We start from the raw sequence: 24,807 nt of genomic DNA, 5'->3' as shown, positions 1-24,807 counted from the left end.
AAAAAACACTTTTGTGCAATATTAATTAAAAAATCAATTTAAAAATTTAAAAAAATCATAAGTAAAAAATGTATATAACAATATAAAAGATTAGATTGTTACAAGATATGAAAAGATTATGCAAAATATTATAAAAAAGCAATGTACCTATAAGAAAAAATTTTGCTAATATCAGCCTATCGAAAAATAAGGTGATTAGTGAGGAGTGCTTTATAAATTCATTGTTAACGAAGACTTCATTAATTTTATTTGCTGTTCTTATACGTCATACTTATAAAAAGAACTTAAGAAACACGTTGTTAGGTGTTACAAGTTCTGCTGCACAAGAAAATCTTTCGTTCGATAGCAAAAGAAAGATACAGACCAAATCGATTTGTATTATAGGAATAAATGGCTATCAACAAGGATAAAATAAAAGCTGATTGAAGATAATACGGATCAGAATTGAAACAATCGCTATTTTCAGCGTTTCCCAAGATCCACGTCTCTTTTCCTCTTTGTATGGTAAAATATTAAAAATTTCACCGAAAGAGATGCGATTTATAGCTGCAACGTTTCTTCGCAAATCCCGCTGAAAACTAGCAGTCGCTACTGGTATACCAGAATGGTTTCAACAATAAGAATGAATACCAATTCCGGAATAATAGATAAGATCTCGTAAACTTCAAAAGGAAATCAAAAGTGAAAAAGAAGTGATAAATAAAACATATTGACGGTCTAAAATCATTGGAAACATGCATCCATTCCCGAAACTTGCGAATCGAACAGTTTGTGTGATATGGAAGATACACAAAAATTATATGCGAATCAATACACATTTATGGAAATACATTACCGAGTTCTATTGTATTAATAAAGCTTATTTCTGTCTTGAAAAATAAGCGATAATGGTACAATGAGTTTTAAGAATTTTAACTGCATTTGGATCTCATACAAAAGAGGAGAGGAGAATTTGGCGCAGACTCACGCAACGCAAACACGACCTGAAAGTTTTAAGAGCGAACGACAATTCCTGGCACTTCTACCGACGCTGAAAATCCTTGCTTTCTTGAAATGCATTTTTCAGCGATTTCACAATGAGCTTACTAGTTTTTCTTTTTGCGTTTTCGCTTCTCCTTTATTCGTTTCAGGAAGATGCCAGACTTATTGCAACGCGCAAATGTAAAATTCCGTGCAATGTTTCCTCGGCCGGTATAAATCGAGATTCTTGCAACGAAATAAATGTCGGAACACAACATGACATTGAAAGCCCATCGAATCAGCTAAAAATAACGGAAAGCGAGTGCGCATGATTGCGGGTTATTTCCACGGCGAATATGCGCAAGGATATGCAAATGTCAGATGCAGCGCCGATTTATGGTTTATGCATCGACAAAACGAATACGCGGAAATCTCGCAGCCGAAAATGAAAATGGTCGCACGATGCGATCGTAAAATTGCCGCGGATACCTCGACGACGTGTTGAGAATGCAGCCGGTTCGTTTCTATAATGAAAAACTGCGAAGAATCACCTAAAGTATAAAACCATAAAACTGTCTGTTCTATTTAATAAAATATTTAATAAAATATGAGTACTGAATAATCTTGGAATTATCCCAATTATTTAATTAAAATATTTTATTTTAAAAATAATTTTAATTAAATTTATCATTGCATTACGTGATTAACTATAACATTTTTATCAACTGTCTCAACCAGCAGGATTAAAAATATAAAATCTATTCTAGCTTGTAAACAAAAAGTAAATAAAAAACGTAAGTAACAATGTCATTATTATCATATATTTAAATATATTAAATTACAATCTATTTAAAATCCATAAAGTAGAGAATTTTGTCAGCCTTGTTTCCCCGTTCTTTAACGAGTGTAAAAGTGGCATAATGTCTCTATCAACGGTTTTCCATTACGCTTTCCGGAGCATCTTCTCTTCCCCTTCGGAAGATATCATTTCTCAGTGGTTACTGTATACGTAATAAATTGTAATGTAAAGAGACAGCCTTATTTTTAAAGGGAAATAAATTTTTACTTCAGAAATCGTTTCTTCTTCGAGAAGAAAAACGTGTTTATTTCATCAACTTCCAGCTAGAACACAAATCTCGAATATAAAGAATAAATAATTTACATCCACTGATTGTATTCTCAGAGTCCTCTCTTTCAATTACATCGAGCGTCTCTGCGAATAAATAATTATTGCAAAAAATTTAATTTCTGAAACTTTATAAACGTCAAAGAATGCATTGTTGGGTCATAAAATTTCTATTATTAAGCAATTCTTATTTAGTTAAATGTCATCGCCAACATTATTTTATGACGCACAAATCTCAACGCAAATGTCGCAATTATAATATATATTGCATCAAATGTGTGAGACAAGAAATATTAAAACATTATTTATTCAAAATCAATTTTCCATATAACGAGAAATTATATTTAAATAATTATAATTAAATTCCACATTAATTTAATTTTACAATTGAAAATATTTATTTTATTTTATATATCTTATATATACATAAAACATGTTATTTAAAAAAAAAATCAAGATTATAATTTACTTGAAAATGTTAAAAAATGTCGATGTATCATGAAGGTATAAGTACAGATGTTCAAGCAAACCCTCGCACTAATTGGCATAATCAGGCAATTACACAATTAAGCGGCTAAGACCTCGGTAACCTGACATTCGGCTCGCAACTATGTTACACTAAGTACGTAATTTGGACGATATGCAACTCCCTTGCAAGTCGCCATAGATTCAGAGTAATTGCGAAGTGTTGCGGCACCGCCCCGACGACGACAACGACTATACGACGTGCGACGTACAAGCGGCAAACTTTTCTCCCTGTGGTTTTTACCGCGGGAAAGTCGGTTGCAGGATTTTCTGGGAAGCGCTATTGCAGAGAGAACGCGAAGCGCGACGGAAAAAGATCAACCATGAGTGTCTCGCAGTTGTGCGGACCGCAAAAGTGAACTCTAGGATTCTGGGACTTATTAGGATGTGTTTCAACGTAAAGAGAAACAACAAAAGGGTCCATTCAATTACGATGTATATGTTTCACTGGTTGTTTTTTATATGTATTTACAGAGTATTCCAGAGTATTTATTGTTAATTATAACCCGAGTATTTGCGAATCAGTTATTTTGATTCATCTCGCGTATTTCTTTCGATTTTTATTTGAATATAGAAAAAGATTTATGTAAATGCACCTCTTTTTAGTAGAATTCATTGCAATAATAATTCATATAGTAATCCAAATAATCATAGTAACAACACTTACGTAATTGCAAAATTATTTTCCCAAAATTTTACAATATTTTTTAATTCTATTTATTTCATGACAGTAATTATTTTATTACACAAATATTTTTCAAGTACATGTAAATAAAAAAAAATTTGAAATAAAATACAATAAAAAAATTTCTTGACTACGAATAATAAATACTTGCAATTTCAAAATTTGAAAACTTCTTTAATAATTTAGAAAATATCAGTTTTGATATTTTTATTAAGTTGACTCTCTTTAAATTTATAGTTAAATAATATGTAGATGAAAAGACGTATAGGACAAGTACGTATAGAACATCCTGTAAACTATGCTAGCGCTTTCTAGTACTACCATTTTCTCTCTACACATTTTACTAGTCGAAATACTACGGCAAACATGTTCGTTCTTTGAAGCAACGATAAGAACATAGAGTGTAAGAGAACGTAACATACGCCAAGACAGAAATTACGTTGCTGCTTTTAGTGAAACCAAAGATGTTACCAAAGATGTTCTACGTGAAAATTATCGTTAAGACTATCTCACAAAATGTGTATTTATCTTCGATATATATTTTAAATTGTTCTCTGGCATATTCTATATAATATAATTGTTCCTTAATTCATGCAGTATCATTTTTATATGAAGATTACGCGCAAATATAAAGATCATCGCTGAATATTAATAAAGTTTTTGAATTGTTTATTTTCTGTAATTTATGACATGTTTACTATCCATCCACAAAAATGTCTATAAATAAAAAAAACAAATATATTATATTTATCAAATGTACAAGATAATTAATTCATTAAATCTACGAATGTAAAATATTAAAATTAAGTATTCAGAGGCTAATTAAATTTTGTTATTCTACGTTTACTCCATCACGTTAATAAAACTTCTTTTAAAGGAAAAGTAAACATGAGTGAACGCGTATTTATCCTTCTACTGAGCCCTTCGTGCTTCACAAACGCGTTAAAATTGAATAACCGCTGGCCTGAAACAAGTAGATTGCTCTGAAGGGATACACTACCTCATCGATTCTATGAAATGATATTTATTAAAAATATCATGTTTTTTACTTATAAGGTTTATTTATTATATTTAGGTTATTTATTATATTAAGGTTATTTTATTCTGAAAATGTCTCCTAAAAAATTATTTTTCATAAATTACTTTTAATAATTAAAAAATATTAATAAAGAACGAAAGTCGTTAACCATATACCTAATAAATATTTAAAAAAAACCAATTTTTTCGGTACAATACAGTAAGATACTAACGAATTGTTAGAATACAGACGAAAATCACGTCGGAAATATTTATACGACAAACGTGCCAGTAACATCGAATATTTATAGTGTAATCCCAAAACCTGAATTTATTAGTTTAACAATCATCTATCATACAATCGCATATGCTGTATTTTTGAAAGTATATTTCCGCAGTAAAAGTAGCAAGCAGAAATCCATTCGCGAAATAACAGTTTTATTTCGTGTTACGCGAGCTGGATGAAGCACGACGATGGAATGTGAAAGCAAATAGCAAATGTTAGAAGCACTTTCGCGTCATGTTACTACCAAAAATCTCTGGAAAAAGAACTCTGGAAAAGAACTCCGGAGAAAAAAAACAAAATAGAAAAAAGTAGGTATTTTGGGAAAATTGTACTTTTTATCGTTTTTACCACGATATCGGGTATAGGATCAGATCCATAGGAAAGCTCTGCATGGCAATTGACGTCACGCAATAAGAGGTCAAGACCTATTACAGACACGTTTATCCCTACAACTTGCAGGCATTAAATCATAATAGGTATTGCGCCGCATGCATGTGGACATTGTCCGCTTTGAAGTGCCTCTTGCATACGTTCCTGACATACGGATCAACTAGGACTATCTCACGCACTACCATATTGCTATGGTCGATGCATAGATGCGTATGCATCTATAACCCGAATATTGTTATGTCGATCTACATACAGAAATGGTCGCAATATCCAAACCGCATCTCTAAAGCATAATACGTCCGATAATTCCTACAAGGAACATCGTTAAACATTGGAGATATTAAATTATTAATATTATTATTATTATTATATGTACATTATCTTATACGTAATTAAAGAAATTTCGTAAGATATAAATCTCTTTAGAAAAAATACGTACGTTCAACATGAAAACAAGATCTATGTAAATATTTAAATGCATGAACCTGTTGCATTAAATCTTTGAGAGAAGACCTCGCCAATTGCTTGAACAGTGTTAAATGATAAAATTTGATAAAATAAGACATAAGACGTAAACTTGTTTTTCTTCTAACAAAAGAATCCACTTATCCGCTTCTATTTTAATAAGCTTTGAATATATTAAAATATAAACGAAAATAAGAGACACGTATTTTTATAAGAGTTCAATCGCACGTTAAAAGAATAGAACCCTCCTTGGAGAAAATCGATTTCTTTCTTTCTGAATAAATATCCTCTAAACCTAAATCATCAAAAATATAAAAACAATATTTTAAAAGTTAAATGATTTCAAGAGTACTTTATAACAATAATAAATTTTTTTATTTTTATTGTAAATAAAAATTTATTACTATCTTAAAATACTGTTAAAAGCATTCAATTTTTAATTAGAACATTTTTTATATCTTTAACACTTTAGATGATTTAGAAAGAAAGAAATCAATTTTTTTTTAAAGAGGGTTTTATTCCCTTAACGTGCAATTGAGCACTCATAAAAAATATGTATCTCTTATTTTTATTTTTTAACATACCCAAAGCTTGTTAAAATAAGAAGAATACACTTGATTATGTTTCCTTGTAAGTTCACAATCACAAAATTATATAAAGCATATTTATATATAGATCTCGTTTTCAAATATAGCCGAACTAACGAAATAATTATAATCTAAAACCAATGTATTATCACTGACTTCAGTGCTACACTTATAACTGATGTAATCATCAGCGAATAATATTTACTGTTTTTTAGTAATAAACCACTGATTCACTTTTAGAGATGATTTTATAATTTTCTGCAGATTCAATCTGTAGAAATCATAACTTCTAAAAATTAATCAGTGTATTATTAAAAACAGTAAATATTCGCGCTGATATTATAGTTATAAGTGTAGCACTGAAATGATAATACACTGATTCACTTTTACAGAGTACAATAGCGCGAATTTTAGTTGAGAAGTATTCCAATTTCATAAGGACAAGAAATTTCTCAACGTCGCGGATAGAATGCAATAACGATCGCAGCACCGGACTAATTGATTGATTTTAATTTTGAACAACACTGATAAAGCGAAGTTGCACGTGAAAGCAACGCGAAGAGGCATCTCTTCCCATAAAGCTAGCGGGTCTTAGTAAAAATAAAAACAGATAGCAAACTTATCTCGAGACATTTTCCTCCATTTTGTTCTCTCTACTCGTTCGTCAGAAAAATAGGAACGCCGTTAGTGAATACGAAATTCAACTTGAAAGAATCGATGTGACAACTATGCGTGCTAGTAGGATCTACCCCAGGTAGCTTTCAAAAAATGGAGCAATGTGTGGGAGGCAGACAGCTGGTACAGAAACGATTGAAAGAAAATCGATAAATCGGTCGTTCGTAGAAAATATCCGCTTGAATACTCGTATAACTATCGAAATCTACCCTCTAAAATCTCCTCGAGTGAAAATTACGATCCCGTAGCGTGTGTCTTTAAATAAATTTACCCGACCTAGTGACAAAAATTGAAGACTTTTATAGAATATTTAATACGATGAATTAAATAAACGCAAGCCAATATCGATGTCACACTGAGAACTAGTGAATATGAATGTACTGAGATAAATCAATGCCTGGAACTCCCAGCCGGCGCAAACATAAATTGCTAAGCTTATTTGGCAAATTGTAAGAGCCACGCGCTACACCGACCCAGGTAACCGGTAGCGATATTCTGGACCCGGCAGCAGTTAAACTCATTATGTGGGCGAGATGTATTATGTCTGCACGATATTCTAGATTTACGAGCTAAGCACTGAATGAAATATGCAAACGTATGCGTCGGAGATTACACTGAGCTATTGCAAATTTAGGAGATCGGGCAATTTATAAATAGTTATCATAGTTTATGTTAGATCATAAATTAAAATTTATCGAAAAGTAAACGTGTTGCATACTGTATACATATATGTGTACAAATGCATACATTTAACATAAAAAAAATATGTTAAAATCTCAATTAGATAATTTGCTAAATGAATATAAATATCTCAAAAAATATAGATTTTAAGAACAGTAAAAATAAGACTTACGATACGACTGTGATGCATCGCATATATACTCTGAGATGCATAAATTTACACTGATTAGAAAGGACTAAAATGCTGCTGTTCCGAGCCAAGAGAATACCGACAACTTTGCCAGGCAATTCCAAAACGGTGTAAGTTAACGCTACTTAAAGCAGCTCTATCAGCATATAGCTAGGGGATGAACACGGCAATCTATGCACGTGAAATGTGGATAGTAGCGTGTTCCATATGTTTCGTGCTCGTAATTAAAGCCCGGCAGGCAACGGCAACTTATACTCTACAGTATAAACATTCCCAATAACTAGCCTACTATGAAAAATATTTGTGACTATTCACGAAAGCACGATTAAATCTTCGATATTGATACCTATTATCGACTATTTGCGACAACCCATTTTCTCTTTCGTAAAAAATTATTGCATGATATAACAAAACACATACAAGATATATAGATATGCAGAAAGAAAATAAATCATTGTTAAGAATCACTTAGAAACAAAATCTGTTTCTAAGTGATTCTTAACAATGATTTATTCAGTTATCACTCTTTCCACAATTTTTAATTATGTGCTTTATGTTATTTAAAATACAGACAGTTTAAAAAGATACAGATAAATAATATGTACCTACATGCATAATTAAATACGATTAATCGTAAAACAATCAAATTTCAGGCTAGAAGACGACTAGAATCTAAATCATATCTTTTGCAGTATGTTATAAAAAAACTTATAACAAATTAATTTATTATTGGTGAAAAGTTAAACATGTAATAATAAGCGTCAAAAATCTTAAGCTACAATTTCTAATGTTCATTTGCGTACAAAACAATGTCAAATAGAAAATATAATAAAAAATAAGTTAAGTGATATGCAACTCTCTCCTACGCTGCAGAAATAAGGATCAATCTCGCGTTGTAAGGCCATTTTAAGTCTAGAAAGTAAACACGCTACCACGGTAATCTATAGTCAAAATAAAAAATTTATTCTGCAAGTCGCAAGCAGAGCCGATCGCTAATGAATGATTAGCGTGATAAGCCTTAGTCTAATCCTAAAAGCTCAACTATGATTGATTGATTTATTTACGTGAAAGTGCAAAACATTATTTCCTTCTCTACTAATAATACTTAAATTTATTTTGTTTTTCTTAGAATTAAAATTCTTAATAAATTAAATAATATTTAAATAATAGTAAAAAATAAGGATGTATCGGATATCCAGAAAGCATCCAGTATTACCCAGCACTTTTTTTACTATCCAATCGGATAGCCGAATATCATTATTATCCGGGGAGGTATCCGGAAATTCGATATCATTAAATTGTTGATTTTTCCTTATACAAATATTCTAGAAATAAGCATATTCATATGCATATTCATAATACTATAATATTTTATAATATCTTATATTATTGTCGCAAAATTGCAATCTTTTTCCCCATAGGCTTTTTTTAGAAAACATTTTCTTGGAATCCGATAATGTCGGATACTCAAAGAAATTGCTTTCTCGGATATCCTATCGAATACCGGATATCCAACGTTGTATTCTATCCGGATATCCCATATTCGGTATCCGGTAATTTTATGATCCGGTACACCCCTAGTAAAAAATATAAGAATAATATTAACTTTTTAGAACAAGGTTGGAATCAAATGTGATTTATAGCTTCATCAGTAAAAGAATTTGCTGTCTTACTATAATTATTTAAAGTGAATTAATAAATTTTATGTATTTTTAAATTTTTTGTACTATTTTACTTTCTTTACTCATTAGTGAAAAAAAATCAGATCTAAATCCGACCTTTTCATCTTTTTAGATATGTTCCTGAAAAGCCTTACCATTATAATATTAAAAACTAACAATAAATTTTATAAATTAATATTTTTTATAAATAATATTTTATAATTTCTTTTTAGATCCTATTCCAAATTAACATATTTAAATATTTAAAAAAAATAATTCAATACATATAAAAAAAATAAAATATCCTTAAATTTTTCCTTAAAAATTTTCCTTAAATCTTTATAAAAGACAAATGTGAAAAACAAATTGTTTAATTGTAATGCATTGTAATAAAAACGTGATGGACAAATACTGCAATGCTAATATAGAACGAACAATATCCAACGAAAAAAAAGAACATTTCATTTAAAATAATTAGCGGCATCTAAAGTAATATTCTTTCTCGACTTCAATTATATCTATTCAATTATATTTATTCGGACAGAATTAAAAAATTTGTAGTAGCGACAGAACTTTTAAATTAATTAATTTTAATTGTTCAGAAACGTGTAAAAATTGTTAAATAATTATTACATTAATTAATTTTGACCGTTCAAAAACATATTAGAATTATTAACGTAATTTTAATAATTTTGTTATACAGTTAAATCTTATCATATGTTTCATAACAAAATATATTTACATAATATCATTATGAACCTGTTGGCAGTAAAATTTTGCGTATCAAAAGGTTAATGTGCAATTAAATAACTTCACAAATTATGAAAAGTTTGCAGTTAAAATCGTGTTAATACTTCTGTAAATTGTGCTAGCATTTGATTGTTAAATCAATATACGACAATTAATTTCAAAACGATTTGCAGACCAAATTCATACATCGATCGGCAGATATTGCAATTTATTTCAGTCTTCGGACGAGCAATCAAAGCCGATAATTAAACTTCTAAACTTCGCCCGATTGCGGAAAGTGCCACACAGGCAGGATTGCTTCTCCAATATCAATTATGATGGCAGAGAAACTCATTAAATTTATTAGATCACAATGCACTTATCAAATGCGCTTCCCGTGAAAATATTTTTTAAAAATCTTCGTCTAAAATTGAATTAATGACGAATTAAAGTCAGTATCCTTTTAAAAATTAAAAATATTGCTCTCGTGCTCTTACAATTCTCATAACTTACGCACATTAATAGTGCATAAAATATCAGATAAAAGAAATATTTAAAAAATAATATTAAATATATATGTACACTCATACAGTTATTTCCAAAATCCACTCTCTAAAATCTTTTTAAATGAAAGTTATAATCCCATTTACCCGTTTTAATAAACTAATATGTGCGCGCGTATTTACTAAAATACAAAATACTATAAATACAACTCGCGTTATATTCTTTTATACAATAAAAATTTTATTAATAATAAACTAAAAAATTTGATTTAAATTTGTTTTTACGAAAGAAGCTTATTTAAATTGACAGTTTTGTTGCCAATTCATATTTTAATAAAACGCCATTCCACAGTGATAAAAAGTTATGTAAAAAGATAAGAACATTGAATATGTTTAAAGACACATATCTTTATGAATAAAAAAAATTATAAATCAACATTTCTCAAATCTGTCTAGCCTATAATAATATTTTAGGGATAAAATATATTAATGCAGCTTGAAAAAATATTCTGTGTTTAATGTAGTATAAAACGACATTATAAAATGAGATTGCCGCTATGTTCATCGTTAAATATACATAGACTTTATGTGTCGTTACGATTGTTATGCGATCCTAAAAAAATATACAATCATAAAATACTTACCTTTGCCATGCAACTGCTGTCGATTCGTGTCGGCGCGCAAGTTCTCGGCCGTGTGAACCAGCTCGTCCAATTGCGGTTTCTTTTGTTCCAGCTCCCGTAAGACGTTCTGAAATATAAATCAAAATAGCATGAGTTATTACGAAGTTCTAGTTCGGTTAATAACCGCCGTAGTAAGATACAGCAACTGCGAAACCGTGGCATCAGGCAACTGCTCGCTGCATGCAACGGTGACGCAGCGCATAGCCCATAATCGATGGCAGCGTCGAAACTGCTGCAAATTACAATCTAATGCCTGAAAGTCCAGATCGCTCGGACACACGCACGTTCTTCACCCAAAAGTTTAATGTACGTGTTGGTGAAAGCACGCACGAGCTTTTAAGAGACATCAGGCGTTTAAACTCCCTTCATTCAGTCTTCGTACTTGCTGCAAATCGAGTCAATTTCCTACTTCGATACATTGATTATCGACATAAAGTGTAATCAATTTATCGTACATTGCACCATGCATGTACCAACGTACAGTGTTTCGACGTGATAAACGTAGCACAAAAATTTTAGAAACAATTTTTTGTACACAAAGAATGATTTTCCTGAAATATCTAAAAATTTAATTACAGATATAAAAATAATTTTGCTAGATCATTAAAATAATTATGTAGAAATCGTAAATATAATGAGCAATACTGTAAAAAATTTTGATATTCTAACAACCAGTTTAAGCATTCCATATAATTATTTTGATAGTTCAACAAAATTATTTTCAGATCTGTATTTAAATTTTTAGATGCTTTAGCAAAACTATCCTTTCGCATGTTTGTAAAACTAGTAATTAATGAAAATTTAAAGCTTTAATACAAGAAAATTAGATTTGTAAATTCTTATACTTTAAAGAAAATTTTTTCTTACATTTTATATTCATATAAATTGCTAAAATATAAAAAAATTTTTATAAAAAAAAAGTATTCACTTCTTTATGTTGTATAATACCGGAAATCGAAAGCACAAACTCTTAAAGCGAGGTAATATCTTCATGTAATATATTCCACGAAACTTTCAGGTCGATCACCTGTTTTTGCCATGCTGATGTAGCTATCTTTTACCGCACGAACCTATCGATCGCTTGTAGGCTTTCGACGACCGAACTCTATTCTCTGAGCGTTCGTTGTAGCAACCACTACACGACCTTTCAGAATAGATATATAGTATAGATCATTATCAATCTCCAATGTGGGCCAATTAACATGTAATCTCATCTTAAAATTAGACGTTAGTCTTGGAGAGATACTTCGAAATATATTATAATAAAATTTAACTACGAAGTTATACAATATTAATTCTACAATGGAATATAAAACGCGTAAAATTCAAATTCTATATATTCCAAATAGAAAAAATTACTCGAAATGAGCAAACTACTTATCGAAAATTTCATTGAACAATTCTCTATTTTAATGTAGAAATATAGATATTTAATCTGGCTTTAGAATTTTGCTTTAGAATACTAATAAAACATGATAATGTCGAGATGAGAAAATGTTTATGGACGCTGTCGGTTTCGCAAGAGGATTACGATAACAATAACTATGTTAAGTCTCACTAATCCGCGTTATTCTGACTAAAAGGATACTGAATGAGTGTCTTCCCACACAAGTGTTTCTTGTCCGTGTTCTAATCCGGTTCTCGCGCTTGATTGCTAATAGAATTAATTTTCGCGATATTCACCAAGCATGAAACGTTCATTAAATCCAGTCTTCGTTACATTTCTTTTCCAATATCGCCAGGAAAAAAATTAAATCTCGACGAATAAAAAGTTTCGAAGAATATTAATACCAACTTCTACTTATAAATCCAATAATCAATTCTTTTCCTTTTTCTGTTCAATTCCTTCATTTATTAAAATTAGGAAATATACCTTTAATCGACAATTAATATACCAAATACATAGAATTCTTGAAAATTTTATCTTATTCTTGGTAGATTCATTCAATTTCGCTAAAGCCTAGGGATTTTCTCTGTTCGTACGCGTATATAATATATAGTATAACCGCATTGTGCGTGTGTGAATGCACAAATTAGTTAGATCCCGGAAAACTGCTAGATTAACTTGTTAATCTAACTAATTCACTTTGTCTACTAACATTATAATCGCACGCTTAACTTAGGTATTAAATATTTGGTACAAATCTTCTCCATCCAATGTACGAGTAAATACCATCTTTTAACAGATGAAAACATTACTAATTGTCACTTTTCATTTATTAGTTTATTTTTAAAGATGATCGATCTTTTTTTTTTTATTTTGATGAATGCAATTGACGAAAATGAAATGTTGAAACAGTCATCATGCGATGACGTCATCTATATTCAAATACCGAATTAACATTCCATGACGGCATAGAGAATCGTTAATCCACTTAACGGTACTTTTACTTCCGCTTCCTATGTAAAGTGGAGTTATTTACATCCCTCTGACATAATCGATCGCGTGTTACTTCCGTGTCACCAGCCGCTCGGAAAGCTGAATACATACTCGCTTTCCAAAAAGTTCTAGTTACGTTCCAGTTAATACAAGGGGGAACACATGCAATTTTCTTATGTCTTCATAAAGTATCGGAAATTTTCAAAGTTTAGAATTAGGTTTGTTTGAAATTTGTTATGACAATGTTATGAACAAGTATGACAACAAATCATATAAATTTTTAAACAATAGCTCATATTTTATGCAGTAACTTGCAAATGAAACTTTCTATTTAGCTTCCGCTATTATTTTCATATCTTCTTTTAATCATTTTTATCATTTTCTTCACATTTATATACTATTTCTATAGTCACAGAATGAAAGACAATGTCAGTCAGATCGAAGAGTGATCGTACGACATAGATAGGACACGTTAACCAAGCACTCCACTCCAATCCATTCAAATAGCAAGAGCCAATGGCCTGACACATTTCCATTCCCCAGTAGTAACCAATGGAAATCCCGTAGGATTGAATTCGATGAAACAGAAGCCGCGAGAATTTCACTGTATATCTGATATCCTATAGCCATTGTGAACGTTATCGTTTTTGTTGGAAAGAATAAAATTAAAAGTAGCCGTTAAGATTTTCGCGCTTTCTTCGAATGCAAAAAATCATTCGTAAGTCCACGTCAATTTCAAAACGTTGCAATAAAATACATCGATTAAATTAGCAAGCTAACTGTGACTTGTATTGTAACGTATCATATGACGGTATATATCTCACAGTGTATATGATACACTGAATAATATACCAAGCTATGTTATTGCTTCTTAATAGCATAAGCTGTTGATCTTCATCTGCATATATTAATGTACAATTTCGTGGTAATTCTGATAGAAGACCGACATGAAAGCTGCATGTGGTAGACAAGCATTATTGTTTCTGCTGCGGATAAATTATAATTTATGCTGTATTTGTTTTCATAAGAGCAAAACATCATCACAAGAGAAATAGACCGTTGATGGATATATGATATACAATATATACTACCTATATCTTACATTAAAGACTTGATCAATAAATCCAAGAGTTAATCCAAAAATAAAATATAAGATAATAATCAGATGAATTTTATTTTTCGATATATTATTATTTAATTATCTCATTTGATTATTCCAATAGTTAATTCCTTATAAATTGATAATTTCTTAGAAACAAAGTCTTGAATTTATTTTAACATATAAAAAATAATTTTTGAAATATTATGAAAAAACCTATTATGTTATAATAGCTGAACAAAGTCTGCTAAAATAATTATACTTGACGTTTCGCCAAATCCGCAATGAATTTACTGCTATATTACTTAGTACTGAATTAAGCGACGTTACAAGATAACTCTGCTAATTTCCCCTTAATGACACTTTCCTTCATCTCCCATCGGGCATGTTAAACTTCATATACCGGCAATTAAGTTTTAATCTTCGCGGAATGACTTCGATATAACCTGCCAGAAAGTCTGTGAATAACATAAAAGATGCAGATTCAACAACTTGACAAATGCAACTCACGAAATAAAGCACTATAAATAAGTCTTGCATAATGCAATATAAACTTAATTTGATATAAACATTTTAAACAATCATTTTATATACAAACTATATGTTTATTAAAACACAATAAAATTTTAGTAATACAGCATAACTTGAGTATAGCAAGAAATAAATTCAAGATTTTCAAAAAATCGATTTATAAAAAATTATTAGATTAAAATGAGATAAATAATAACATGAATGCTATAAAATAAAATTTATTTAATTATTATTTAAATATTTTATTTTTGGATAATCTTAACTGTTAATTGATTAAATCTTCAATATAAGATATAATATATATCCATCGGTTTGTTTTTTATGGTGTCTTGAAATTTATCAGTGCACAACAAAATAGTATAATAAATTAATATAGTAAAAAAAATAAAATTCTAAAAAATTATAATTTCAAGTTAGATCAACAAGACAAAATCAAATGAGAGAAATAGAAAATTCTATTTTCGAAATAAAATTTAATACTTTGAAAAATATTTAATACTTTGACTGAGGTACTGTAATATTTTTCGTAATAAATTATGTACAAATTTTTAAGATTATTAGCGTCATTATTAAAATTGATGATTAATCTAATTTAAAGATACTAATATTTTAATTTCAGTTTGCGCATGGAAAATATAAAATAATGCGATAAAATTCTAACAAATTTTGGAAATGATAAGTTTAAGTAAAAAGAAACGTCCATTTTATAAAATTTATTTTTCTGATAAATGAACGATTATTGTATAGCCATACTATAAGAATACTAAAAGTATCTTTTATTTCGAAAAGTAAATTTTGAAAGTTGTTCGTACATACAGTTTTAATTTACTTTATTGTAATTTAAAGTAATAATCAGGATTTATAATTGTAATGTATTTTTTTATCGTACGCCTCCGGTTTGTTTACTTTCAGGCAAATAAAATTTACTATAAGTTTGACAAAAATAGCCAAATATTTTTACTAGTCTTGCAAGATAAAAATTAAACCATTTTTGTCCATGCAACTGTTTCAAATCCAATAAATAAAATCAGCGTGCAATTTATAAAACTGAGAAAAAAATGTATTCAAAAATTTTTATATTATTAATAGATATATAAAATTTTACATTAATATTATTAAGCATTAAGATTCAGTTTAACCGAAAATAAAAGTATTTTTTTTTAATTGATTCTAAAAAATATAAGAAATATAAAATTAAATAAAAAATAACAACAAAAAAGAAAAAAAACGATATATAAATTAAATACCGACATGTTAATGCATTATATCGTTGACATATTACACTCATTGTTTAATAATAATATTAAGCGTTTTATGTATACATTATAAACGACAGAAATGAAATACCAATTTATTTTATAACATATCAGCAAATTTCTTTTTCGCTGCTTTACATTATTATTTTCCTTGTTGTATGTTCGTTATATGGAATATTTTATTTCTGCTTTCGCGATACAAATAATAAAATATTCTGAAACTCAACAACTATTAAAGCTTAGAAGAATAATGATCATGAAATGCCTTGTTTAAATATATTTCACGTACAGATAAAAGGCACATATTCTGCGAGAGGGGGAACTTCATTCACGATCAAACCACGTAAACGGTTCCTCGAAGAAAATTGAACATGAACAAAACTTTTGACGTCCCATTTAGCGCAATCCATCGAAACGTTTCCGCGGAGAAGCAATTTACTGAGAAATAAGTAAAACATTCAACATAAACTTGGAATTCTTCAATGCTAGACATCCCAATAACGTCTATCAAATCGCTCAATGCTAGACATTTTGAAAAAATTATATTTGTTATTCGTGTTGCGAAAAAATTATGCGACAGCGATAAGTCAGCAATAAAATTTACATCAAATAAGTATAACGTAAATATTTTTTACATTCAAGAGAAGCCACAAATAAATTTTACAAGACGCCTTAATGGAAAATTATCTCTCTTTCTTTACATAATAGTCATACTTAACACAAATTTTTGTTGCATAATTATGCATAATGCCTTTTTTGTATTTATCAACTGATTAAAAAATATTTAAAGAAACGTTTGAAAAAAAACTTGATAAATAATAAAAGAACCGTAATACAACTTATGATAAATGCATCTCAATTTTCGACTTGAAGATATATGGCTAGTTAGAGTCATCGGTATTTGGTAGAATAACTTTTCCAACTATGAAATATTCCCTCATAAGCGACACGATGCATCTTCCGCGGTAATGTCGTTCATTATCCAGAGTGCAACCATAGTAAGATGCGGAATTTATTCGATCAATTTATACGTATTATTTGATGCAACGGAAGGACATAAAAGATATGGTTAACATTATTCAAATTTCTACTTTTCTTTTTAGAGAATTAAATCTATATCTCTCTAGCAATACAATATAATCGTGATAGGAATCCTCAATCATATTTTTCTATTATTGTTTTCCACATGACAGCGTAATTATTATAAAAACATGAAAAAACAAGACCTATATGCTTCGGGAAATTGAAAAATCGCGAAAAACTGCAAAAAACATGAGTAAACGCAAAAAAGTTGGGTAGCGTTATATAATACGCGAACAAGGAAGGGCAAGATATCGAATGATGGCAGAAACCGTTACTTTTCTGAAGAAAATAAAAGTGTGCTAACGGAAAAAGAAGACAGAAAAACCGGGAAAAGAGAAATGATTGCACAACAGAGAGTCTTGCTGAGCTGACTTACGAGCGACCAACGAAAAATTTCACTGCACCTTCATTTCCTTCGTATGTTTATCCGTAACGTTACCTCGTCGGTGGTTTTAGTAAAATATTTCTGCGAAGATCGTAAATTGTTCTCTCGCTCAAAGCGCGCGCAAACGTCTTGTCTCTGTGTGGTGATAAGAAAAATTCGAGCGTGCCTCAAACGATACCATTACGGTGTCGTCATGAACAAAGCAAAGGAATATAAAAATATTGGACACGAACGCGCCGAATATTTCTTGAAAGAACGTATCGATGGCAAAGGCAACGCATCTTTTTCCCTCAGCTGTTATTCGACCGATAACGATATCTTTTGCGCAACGTTTCTTCACTAAGGGTGATAATCGAAATATAGGCTGCGGTCTTGTAATCATGATTCTGTCTTTATCATTCATTAGATGTAAAATAAGAATAGAACTACTGAAAAGCGCTGAAAGCGTCCAAATCGACCGCAATTATAGTTACCAACCAAAACTGACAATATACTAGTAATTATATAATTATAATTTTTACATACAAAAAATGTATACAATTTTATACGTAATATATATAAAAACTACGAATCACAAATAATAATAATTATAGTAAATAATCTAAATTATAACACACTATATACATAAAAATAAATATTTAAGCAATAAATAATAAATTAGGAAAGTAAAAATAAGCTTGTTATTGCCGCCGTTAAAACTGCCGTCAGTATTTTTATAATTAAAACGTCAGTGGTTCGTATCTCAAAGTATCAAAGCATTATGCTACATACATTTACTTTTTCCTGCAAACCCTATCGTGAAATATCAAAATAAATATCAAAAAACAAGTATCTAAAACGAATGAAATTCCACATCGAATACAGTCAAAATGCGGTCAATTTCAAGTATTGAAAATGTGTTCTCCACAAATGTAACCCGAGTAGAACTCACTAATTTCAAAGAGCTATCCGCTTTGCTCCTTTTTATTCACTTACGTTAAAACGAAGTTGCAGGGTGCCAGTATACATAGAGGATGCAGCTGACGTACTAGGCTGAGACTCCTTTCGATCCATCGCACAGGTTCTCTCACACTTTGCGTCGTGTACGAAGCTTTTGATAGCTTCCTTTTTTTTGTCTTTTATCGGACACAATCACTTTATGCTCGTGTGTCTAGCTGGGTCGAACAAAGCACATCAGCGACATTCTGCTGATGCCTCTCCCGAGAAACTCACTCGTACTTTAACTGTTGTCGTCGTTAAATCGAAGCAGTTTTACAAGCAGCTCACGTATAAGTCCATATTAATAAAATTCTTATTATTTACATAACATACAATTTTTCGGTTGCTCTGGCCTCTATCGAGTAATCAAACGTTTATTTTCGTAATTTTACACTGAACACAGTAATCGTCAACAACGGTGCAACAATAACGATTAAATATAAACGCTTTTAAAATTGTAAAATTCCCATCGCAACTCGTCAACATTAAAAATATTGCTTTTATCTATCAGATTTTATAACAAACGCGTTTTTAAGAGCGGACCTAGATAATGTGGCATATTTTTTTTCAGTAACAGAACACATTACATCATCTACATTATACAAGCCTGCATCAATATTTTTTTGCGGCTAAGGTATACAGATATTTCCTAATTTCTATTTTCCATAAAATAAATTTCTCACGTTATCCATCAATACTGTTGCCGTAATCATCTACGTATGGTTTAGCGTAAAAAACAAAATAAAAACTAAATATACGGTCATCATCTTGCAAGCAACTCCTATAAGGTTTGTCGATCGATACTAAGCATCAGTTTTTAATAACGCTAAAAGCATCGATGCAATGCTTAGAAATTAAATCTGCTAAAAGAAGCTTTTCTTATAGAATGTCACATGCGTAAAATATATGAATCCAATTTTAACGTATCTCATATACAATTACTTAATGCCGATTATTATTATTATTATTATTATTATTATTATTATTATATATTCATTGACATTTTCTTTCTTACATAATAAATAAAATTGCATGGAAGTTCAAAATAATAATGATATTTTTCCAAGCGAAAAATACGTTGCTTCTAACTAAACAGAAAGATATCAAGAGACAAAATGCCAAACCATTGTCTGTCAGACTGTCTGGTCGTATCGGTCTACATGGCCTAAATCGTTGATGTGACATATAATGCGAATTTAACGGCTACCCACAATGTCAAAACTCCGAAACGTCCGAGACAACGCATAAAAGATTCAATTTCATCACAACGAAAACGTTTTTGCAAATGAATGTGAGATATCTCGACATTGGGCATTGTACAAAAAAAAATAAAATAAAATTGACCGATGTTATTTGAAAGTAAATATACTATTTCTATATCAGCGTAAATGTTTGATTCATTTAACAACCAAGATATTTACAATATCTTGGTTGTAATAATTTTCATTGTTAACTCTTGAAACAATTGTCATTTCGAAATTAGTTGCTAAAAACTTTTTCAGTATATTTAACATCGCAATATATTTCTCCTAATATCTAATTAATAGAAAAATTTCACGTTGCACACAAAGAAAATATATAATAATTATAAAATTTAATATTAAATATCAAGTATATACATAATATTATAATAACTTACATTTTTAATGTCGAATATAATATCGAATATAATATTGTATCGAATATTTTAATATAAAAATTTGTATATTTAAATAGACTATTTCTTAAACTACACTATAAGTAATACTTTTTATGACAATCAACAATCATATTTATAAGATTTAAGATTGACTGTTTTATATATAAAATACATATTTTAACACGTTAAAAAATAGTAAAATATTTTTATTAAAAAAATAATAAATGCAACGAAACTTTCTGGATTTATAGAATTTTCTATACAGAAACGTAGCATTCAAGTATAGCATTCAAAATAATAATTCATAATGTAATAATTCGCTATATTATACTCTATATTTCAATATATTTATTGAAATATCCATTTATCGAATCAAATTTTTAGAAATTTTACTAGAATAATTCTCGCATTCTGTTCTAATAAAATGCTTTAGTTTAGAATCAATCGCACAGCTCGAGTGGACAACTCCACATCAGTTCCTCGTTTTACAATTCGATATTCGTCCGGTGATGCTGGATTCTCGCCGCGACAAGAAGAGAGAAAGAGACAGAAAGCTGGATATGCTGTATCGATTTTCGTTTCGTTCAGTATTTCACTGGCTGCATCCCTAATTTTCATTGGGACCCTTCCATCAAAATTGCATTATCGATTCCATGCACGATAACAGGTCTTTAATATCGACAACAAGCGCATTCAATTAAACACAATAGGGCCTTGTGAGCGAAACAGCAAAGGGTCAAATTTTAAATCGTTACATAAATGATTATTCATGAGATTTACGTTCTAAACCGCAAGTTGCATGTGAGAGCAAACGTGATAAATAAAACCCAATGTTGTAAGTAAACGGAAACGATAATAATAAACACATTTTTCGAAGAATTTAAAATCAATTTTTAACCTTGCAAAAAATTCATTCGCTATCTAATTCTGTTAATGTTAATCAGAGAAAATTAGCATTTAATATCACTTAAATTTGAAAAAAAAAGTAACCATAATGTATAATCCCGACGAAGAGTATCAATGATATCTCGCGAGAATCTACAAATACGGAATTTCAGATTTTCGAATAATCAGCTTCCCATTCGTTAACAGGGCAAATATTTATCATCCTCTGTACACCGGCTAAATAACCATGGTGCAAACACTGTCATACGTCGAGAGCTGCATTGACACTGAAAATCGCTTACCACGCCCGAGGGTGAATACAAAAATTACAATCAGCAGCTTAACGAAAAATGCGTACACGTATAATCAGTCAATGATCATATCGACAATAATTAATAAACAATCACGACGCCACTGCACGATTTTCAGACGCGTGTACTTCGATGAAAGCGCGTGGTCGAACTGAATTCAGCATCTGATACTGCTTCATGGGTACCCTTGGTAACTAGGGAACGATATATATCTATCCTCTATCCTATGGGATACGCAGCCCATAGGGTGCAAAATTCGTGGTGGAGGGTGCCGCTTAGCGAAATCTGCGAGCTGTACGAAATTTGAAGCGCGGATTTGCCCGTTCCGATTATAAAGAATCCATACCAAATCTCTCATCGTTACTCAATGTGTTATAATAAAAAAAATTATCGTTTTATGTAAAAAATATATTAGAATATTTTCCACTACATAAAACACTTTTTATTACAATAACAAAAAAAGAATAGATATTCAAATATTCTATTATAATAATTTAATTAATTTCATTTCGAAATATCAAATTTATACATCTAAAAATAAAATTGATATGCATACAATATGCATATAAGTTAAATAAATCAGCTTGGCACATTGATTGTCTAGTTTTCATTCAATTTTTTATCGATAAAATACAAATGACAATTGCAATGATTTTTAAATAAAATTGTAATGAATAGATATACAGATCGCGTAATTTTGGGATCTTTAATGCAGAACGTGTGTTTCAACCCGTCACTGCCATTACACCTAATCCGATGGAACTGGGATCGACAAAGAAGATGCGTATTGCGCACACGCAAAATATCCCATCGTAATAACAGAAATGTAAAGACTTTTGACCATCTTTTGAAATTGAAAATATATTACTATGTAAAAGTTCCAGCATGACAAATTTATAATATTCATAAATCGTATGTATGATAATTCCCCTATTATTAGTAGATGCATATTTTGCACTGTTAAAATTTAGTTATATTATTTCCCACTCTCTCTATGTGTGTGGGTTTGTGAGTGTATCTGTCAAAACATATATTCTACAAATTTAAACATATTAATATAAAATAAAATTAATTTTAATTTAATGTGTTTAATTAATATAACACTATCTCTAATTAGATTGTAGCATCGTATTATACTCCAACATTACTTTTAACGCTAAAATTACCGATGATGCCATATTGACTCCGCTAATTATTCAAATTTTATTTTTGTATTAAATATACAAAATTAAATATTGAAAATATGTGAATATAACACAAATATAACTTTAATGATATAAATAATATTAAAATAAATTTTCATCAGCCAAAAACAAGGATAAGAAATTATATCAAATTGGCATTTTCGGCAGTTCCAGTGTTAAAGAGATCGAAAAAATTATTTTGAAGCTATACTTATAGATATCCTTCTAGCACTTTTTTGTACAAAAAAATGAAATTTAAATTTAACTTAATTAAACTAGAAAAATATTCATCCACTGAATATCATGTAACATTAAATAATAAAGTAAAGCATTTTCTTGCAGGTTGCAGATAAGTTTGCCTAAAAGTATTGAAAAAAAATTTTGCGAGAAAAGGCCAGCAACTCGCACAGGCATGCTTATCAACTACGAATATATTTCCCCACGCCGCATCGGGTCGTCGAGTTTCATGATTGCATTTTTCGTCGCCTGCGAATGTACCAATGAAAGATGCAAGAGGTGGTATGGATACAAGAAAGTGAAATAGAAAGAAATAATAAGTACATACAAAGATAGCAAAAAAATACGAAAAATTTTAATAGTCGACACAACATGCTATCAGTATTTATCAGTATTTATCAATAAAATTGTGCTCATGAGTGTTGATATGTCTCAAAATTCTAATTATTTTTATATAGCAAAATTAATTATGTAGCAAACAAACGTTTATTTGGCAATTATAAAATAATCAAATTATTAAATAATTTTGTAAGCAATTATTTTACATATTATATAGAGTAACTCTGATATATACGTCATACCTTTCAAAAACTTAATTTATTAAGTATTATTTACTGTATTTATTTTTTTTTTTTTTTTTACTGTGTTTATTAGTAAATGAATATCAATAAAAATTTTGTACTGTCTATTATTATGAAAAACAATATTAAAAATCCGAAATATTTTGAAACCCTTGCATTTTTGCCGTATATTTCCCATAGGAGTGAGATATACGGCAAAAATGGATATATGGCTACTCATAGAGAGAGAAATATATATGGCTTATAAAAAATTTACAAATAATGCATATAAATAAGACGTATAATAACACAATAAAATGTGTTTATAAAATGTGTTTATAAAGTTTTATTAAGGAATAAGAATGGTAAATATATATATGAAGTAATAAATAATTACAATTTTCCTACATATATTATAATACAAGTGTACATCAGATACATATTTCATATAATGCGTTTTTTTCATTTATTTCATTTATTGCATTTAATGTGAAACTGAATTCAATCTGCGCACTTTGTATGCTTTGGGCATAAATCTCGCTAAAAATGCCATATATCACTAACTGGGTACAAGACAACAAATTAAACAAAGAATAGAAAAGCACTTGTATTTTGCTACACAACATGCTTTACTATTCCATTGCACGTATGTATTACGAAATAACCACTAAGTCTTTTACACGCCCTACATTAATCATTTTGTGTAGATTATAATTTATGATGGCATTACTTATTACAGTGACAAATCGATTCAACTCACAATAATTTTATTAATATTAACATAGTTACAGTAAGAAACTGAAATCATAACACAATATTAATATAACATAAAAACATGTAATAGAGTAGTTGCGAGAAAATTACCCCTATTCCTTCTATTTTTTTCCTTCTGCAGCGTAAATTCCAGCATATATTTACCAGAGTTACTCTACATATCGTAATATTTATTAAATTATTATTTTAATTATTTTTATGACAACTTCCTCGCGAAATAATTTTTACACATTTATACAAATTCTATGTTATATAATTAAAATATCATTAGTTTCTAAAAACATAATAAATTTCTAAAAAAATTTTTTATTAAGATTATTTTAAACAAAATAATTTTCTCTT

At 29.5% G+C, this 24,807-nt stretch overlaps 1 protein-coding gene across 10 annotated transcripts in view; it reads right to left on the bottom strand.

The window, feature by feature from the left end:
- LOC108695203 (dystrophin, isoforms A/C/F/G/H) overlaps positions 1-24,807 on the bottom strand; it is a 469,808-nt gene that overhangs the window by 312,456 nt on the left and 132,545 nt on the right. For all 10 annotated transcript variants that reach the window (XM_018205000.1, XM_018188075.1, XM_018188076.1 and 7 more), the window contains one exon: positions 11,125-11,230. In XM_018205000.1, coding sequence (XP_018060489.1) covers positions 11,125-11,230 — 106 coding nt within the window. The remainder of the gene's footprint in view (positions 1-11,124; positions 11,231-24,807) is intronic.

The sequence above is a fragment of the Atta colombica genome, unplaced genomic scaffold (assembly GCF_001594045.1).
Source record: "Atta colombica isolate Treedump-2 unplaced genomic scaffold, Acol1.0 scaffold126, whole genome shotgun sequence".
NCBI lineage: Eukaryota > Metazoa > Arthropoda > Insecta > Hymenoptera > Formicidae > Atta > Atta colombica.
The sequence above is the reverse complement of the archived record's forward strand: the minus strand, read 5'-3'. Positions and strand labels throughout refer to the sequence as shown.